This window comes from Octodon degus, unplaced genomic scaffold (assembly GCF_000260255.1).
Source record: "Octodon degus isolate 3935 unplaced genomic scaffold, OctDeg1.0 scaffold00047, whole genome shotgun sequence".
Lineage (NCBI taxonomy): Eukaryota > Metazoa > Chordata > Mammalia > Rodentia > Octodontidae > Octodon > Octodon degus.
In genome coordinates this window covers 1,604,617-1,610,202 of record NW_004524623.1, presented here as the reverse complement: position 1 = coordinate 1,610,202, position 5,586 = coordinate 1,604,617, and the positions used below count along the sequence as shown (strand labels likewise).

The 5,586-nt window shown below is 31.6% G+C and overlaps 1 protein-coding gene across 1 annotated transcript in view; it reads right to left on the bottom strand.

Annotated features, from left to right (window-relative positions):
• Positions 1 to 2,331: 2,331 nt before the first annotated feature.
• Positions 2,332 to 5,586, bottom strand: part of Lemd3 (LEM domain containing 3) — a 70,426-nt gene continuing 67,171 nt past the window's right edge. The window contains exons 10-13 of the mRNA XM_004632133.3: positions 5,482 to 5,563; positions 3,811 to 3,916; positions 3,646 to 3,724; positions 2,332 to 3,427 (exon numbers count right to left, since the gene is read on the bottom strand). Of these exons, the coding sequence (XP_004632190.1) occupies positions 3,264 to 3,427; positions 3,646 to 3,724; positions 3,811 to 3,916; positions 5,482 to 5,563 (431 nt within the window). The 3' untranslated portion in view covers positions 2,332 to 3,263. The remainder of the gene's footprint in view (positions 3,428 to 3,645; positions 3,725 to 3,810; positions 3,917 to 5,481; positions 5,564 to 5,586) is intronic.

The window sequence follows — 5,586 nt, the reverse complement described above, 5'->3', positions numbered from 1 at the left end:
CAGGGAGAACTGCAAGGCTGATCTTACCAAAGGGGATATTCGGAGCATATCACACATTTAAACACTGTTCACTTAGAAATCATAACTTCTCATTCAGACTGTGAGTACACTGAAAAGACAGGACTACAATAACAGATTTCATTATTCACAAGATTCCTATTCAGGAATTTACATACCATCAAGCAAGAATATAATACAAATTTTATAATGACACAGTATTCAGATTAACCTTTATCATCTTGTCATAAGAACTGAATCTCTCCCCTGAGAACTCAAGGAAAAGACACTTCTATCCAGGTACCTAAATAATTTAAGAGTTGTTTAACAGATGTAAAAATAAATTAATGGTTTAGCTGTTAGCTTACTTGTCCTAATGTCTCCTCTATTAAAATACCCTCTCAGGGCCAGGGAGATGGCTCAGTGGAATAAGTGCTTCCCTGGCAAGTGCAAGGGCCTTAGCTCAATCCCTGGTTCCACCAAAAAAAAAGATACCTTCTCTATACTTACAGAACATCATTTTATCACCCTGTGTTCAGGGCTATATGTTTTTCATCTTTGCATCCCTAACAAGCTAGTATTTGCCAGTATTTGTTAGCAACTAAGTCTACATAGGACCAATGAATCAAGTTGTTTTACTTGATTAAAACATCAAAAACCTAAACAAATGCTTTTCAAAGTAGCTAACCCAAAAACTGTTGTTTTATGGTGAGATAGTTTGTGTCAGAATATATAAAAAAATTATTTCATTTCTAATAAAGTCTATGATTCTACTTGAACTAAATAGTGCATAGTCATGGAATTGTAGCTAATTTGTATTCTAGCCCCACTTTGATCTAAACACCTGAAAGCTGAATAAAAACATATTAAGAAACCCAAAATATTAAATAGTTGGCTTAAATGTAACTTTATGTCATCAGCCTTATAATGCACACATGTACTCATAAATCTCCAAAAGAAGTTGATTTAAGAATACACCCCCCAAAAGAAGGTATCTATTTTCACAGTAAGAAAGAAAAAAAAAAAAAAAAAAAAAAAAAGACAGAAGGGGGGTTAGAAAAGAAAGGAAGAGAGGGAAGAAAGGGAGGGAAGTGGGAAGGAACTAGCTATCCAGACAGCTGGAAAGCAAGCAAGCAAGTAGGGAGGTAGGCAGGTAGGAGGCAGAAAAGCCAGCAAGCAAGACCGATATTACATACATACATACATACATACATACATACATTCATACATACAAAAAATTTTTTGAGGCAAAGACACATTTAAAAAAACCTAATAAATTTTTAATTAGAATGTTTTCCTTTTTTTTTAAACAGGACAAGTAACAGATTACATCAAACTTCAGAGCTTCAAATATGTAATTATTATACATATTCCCATCTGTCTTGCAGGGAGGAATCTTGGTCGGCTTAACAGTTTCAGGTAAAATAAGCTGCATAATAGTATATTTTACAATAATAAATGTACAATGTTTACATGAAATATGTTTCAAAAGCAAGAAAAAGATGCATCTGCATCAAAAGGCGACCTGTTAAAATGTCACAATTATGCTTTACATTCACTCTTGCAACAGGTTACAAGGTAGGGATCACTTAAGTTCAGATAAATCACTATGATGCACATAAAATACAGAAAGATTGGTTACTTTATATATTATATATATATTTATATTTTCACACTTTAGCATGAGACATATACTGAGAATTTAAAATTTATTCTCTTCAGATAACAAATCATTTTTATTCTTCATAAACATGGTGCCCACAAAAGCACATAGGTAAGGCACAATAAGGTTTTCTGTTAGAGAATAGTGTGCATCATGTTTACTTAACCAGAAAACGTGCAGTAACTGTGCAAGTTCATGCTGCAAATCCAACATATACAATAAAATAAAAAGGCAACTAAAGGTTAAACAAAATTAAAATTGGTACAATTCCAGCTGTTTCACATATTCACTTGAACTGACAATAAATTTTTTTAAAAAGCCAATTGTTAAGATAACAAATACACCTTGCTCAGCAACTATTTTAATCTGAAATCATACAGTAATAAAGTAACTTTACTGGAACAAATTAAATACTGAGGCACAAACCAATGGTCATTCGTGTACTTACTATGTTGCAAACTTTCATGACCCAAAATTACAAGTATAATTTGTTTAATACACTTCACTGCAACAATGTGCCCTGCTTTAAACTTGACATGTAACAGGATGCTAATGTTTTATTAAATTATAAACAGACTGAGAAAAATCACTTAATTCCAACAGCAAAATGACTTAATTTCAACAGCACTGTCACAGCCCTAGTATTAATAAATACAACTTTTCATAAAATATTTTCCAATATCTGCCAATTGTTTCTTTATTGCTCACATAAATTTGAATCTACAACTGGTGTCAGAACTTTCACACAAAATCATACTCAGATGTTTTAATATAAAAATCTATAAAAGATACTTTAAGCTTTTATCTAATACTTCCAGGTGTTCAGCTGTTTAATCTAGTAATAGTACAGCCATATGTATATGTGTGTATATATATGTGTGTATACACATATATACATATATTCATATATATACACACATACGTACATATACAAATTATGAATAAAATAGAAAGCTTATTTTACTGCTTATGCAGACATCCTCACAAAACAAGACTACTTTCACCACAACCAGCATGTATACATATATACAAAAGCCAGTTTAAGTACATGTACATCCACTTACACATATATGATGTAACCATTAAAACCAAATACATTTTCCCATATTCCAGCTGTAGCAAATCAATCTCTTACAAGCAACAGAAACTTAAGGTTAAATTGGCAATTAACAGTATTACCACATTAGCCTGTAAGGAACTATGCAGATGACTGTATATAAAAATTCACATTAGCTCACAAGAAATTATGGAAATACAAGAAGTCTCTTCACCATGCTTTTGTGTGGTTATCCAAGCACTTTTTGGTGCAAAAATATAACCACCATATCTGAAAATGTGTATAAAGTCAGTGTTCCTCATGCAAAATTGTAAATGCACTGGCCAACTGAGCTCCAAAATCTGAATGAAATAATTATTCTACCTACTTAGTATTGCTGCCTCATTGTTAAATCCCTTTGGAACCTTAAGATTTCTGGAACTCTCAAACAGAGCTGCATTCAGCAATAAAAATATTATGTACAAAAAGCATTTAGAAAGGAAGACAAGAAGCCAAACAGGAATTTTCCTATTGTAAATAACAGTCCTAGGAGTGAAGAGTATCTTTTCAGGAACTTCCTTGAGAATTGGCTAGGCCAGTCCGAAGGCGAAGATGAGACATAGAGTTCATATGTTTATTTGATGGCTTCAAGGGAGTGTTGCAAGTAAGAGCTTGGGGAAAGCGATGGTGATATCTATCTAGTCGTAAATATTTTACTGTAACCAATTTCCCTGTTGTAAGATAAAAATAATATTTTAAATCTGCAAAAACATGTTTAATCAATTTGTAGAAAGAAATTAACTGTGGTAAGTATATATAACCACAAAACGAAAAATCACCTAAGATTATTTGAAAAAAACTAACTTCAAATTCTTCAAATTAAAATCTATAGTTTAACACTAAACCATAATTATCTTTTCAAGACATCCATAATATTCAAATAGCTTACCATCAAACCAAGAGCCATGTAAAGCCTTAAAAGCCTTTCCAGCATATTCTGGAGACAGACATTTAACATACACACAACCCTGTAACACAGAAAAAAGAAAGGAATAATTTCAATTTAATAGCAACAAATCCAAAACACGGAATTCAATACTAGAAATTACTTTACCTCACGTGAATTTTTGTCCACTGCAATGTGAACAATGCCATCATTATCACTGCATTTTTCTAAAATTGCTTCTTGAATTGCCAAATGCCACTGATCTCCTATTTCCCTAAAAATTAATAAAAAAAACAACAGCAATTGTATTTCTACTCAGTTACAAGTCCTCATTTTCTCACTTCACAGCAGAACAAATGGGTTGTTGAGTCATCATCATGTTTAAAATCCTATGGACTTGTTTCTTTTTTTGTAAACTATTATTAACTCATTAGTTTCAAAAGTTGAATAATATTTTATTTTTAATGACATTTCCAAATTGTTTAAAATTAAGAACATTCTGCATAGATACTAAAATCTGAGCTTAACTATTCCAAAATAATGAAAGCAAGTGACATAGGACAACCTTTTGCACAGTCATAATAATGAGAACGTTCACATTTTATGCTACTGTAATGCATATTTTTCTTGTGAAACATAGGCAGAAGGAATAGCAATCTGGCTTTAAATTCTAAATTTTCATGCCAGGTAAAACTGCTATAGAGGTGCTTTTTCCCTAATTACCAAAGAATGAGATAACTATCTATGGAGCTATCATGACACTGTTATTTGTATTATCTCTGCAAAACAAGGTATATGTGCATGTGCTGATTACGCTTCCCTACATTTACAATTTTTGTCAGTTATTTCTCATCTTTTTTTTTTCAAAAATTTTATTGATAAACAGCGATGAGACAGTTTCAAATCAAATCTGAAGTACAGTTTCAACAAATAACACACTGCATATATTCTTCTTAGTGGTTAATTGCTGTACAAGATGCAGACTTGAGATCCTATTTACAAACACCATTAGAACAAATCATTCTATTCATTAAGAGAATGCAACTATATATCTATCCTAACCACTTTGAATACACAGATACAAAATGGACATTCATCTGTATACCCTATTTTTTCTAAGTTCCGTTATTGAATATTATAGGTGTGTAAACTCAGCAAAATATTCTACAAGAGTCCAGTAGACCATAATAGCATTGGATCTTCTGTTTAACTGGCAATGTCAGAAATTATTGACCTGAGTCCCCCACAGCTCAACATAACAGCATGGCTTTACTTTTTCTCATCTTATAGTAATTTCTGAAATGAATTATTAGATGAGATCTAAGGCTGTTTTATGCGCAATGAAATACTTTCAGGGCTTTTTTAAAAAAGGGCTTTATCTGTCATATCAGGGGACAGCTAAACTAAATCTAAAAACTATTTTACAGTCTGAAGTGAAATATGGATTCTAAGGTTATACCTTTTGACTGCACCATTTTCTAGCTGTCTTTTGGCAATCACTCTAAAAGGCAAAAATATTCTTCACTACATTAACAAGTGAAATTGATGAATCATGCTTAAAATTTAATAAAGTATTGTTTGTTACTTTATGTCATTAACCTGCCTCAAGTTCTTTATATGTTATGAGGATTCAAAGTGAATACAAAGATTTACAAAAGCTTTATGGGTCTTTGTACATCTGTGCCATTCAGTCAAACTTTTGCTTGGGATTTAATAAAAGAAAAAAATTCAAAATGAATACAGACTTTCAATTACACCCACAGCATTATAAGAATACATGCAGTTTTAAGCCAAATAGTGTAAATAAAAATCACAAATATGCCTGATTGTAATACTTACATAACTGGATCAAACATATTTCGAATCTTTAAACATGGAGTCAAACTATTTGGTGGTGAATTTCTTCTATCTAAATGAAATGCTATAAAAAACAAATCAGATTTA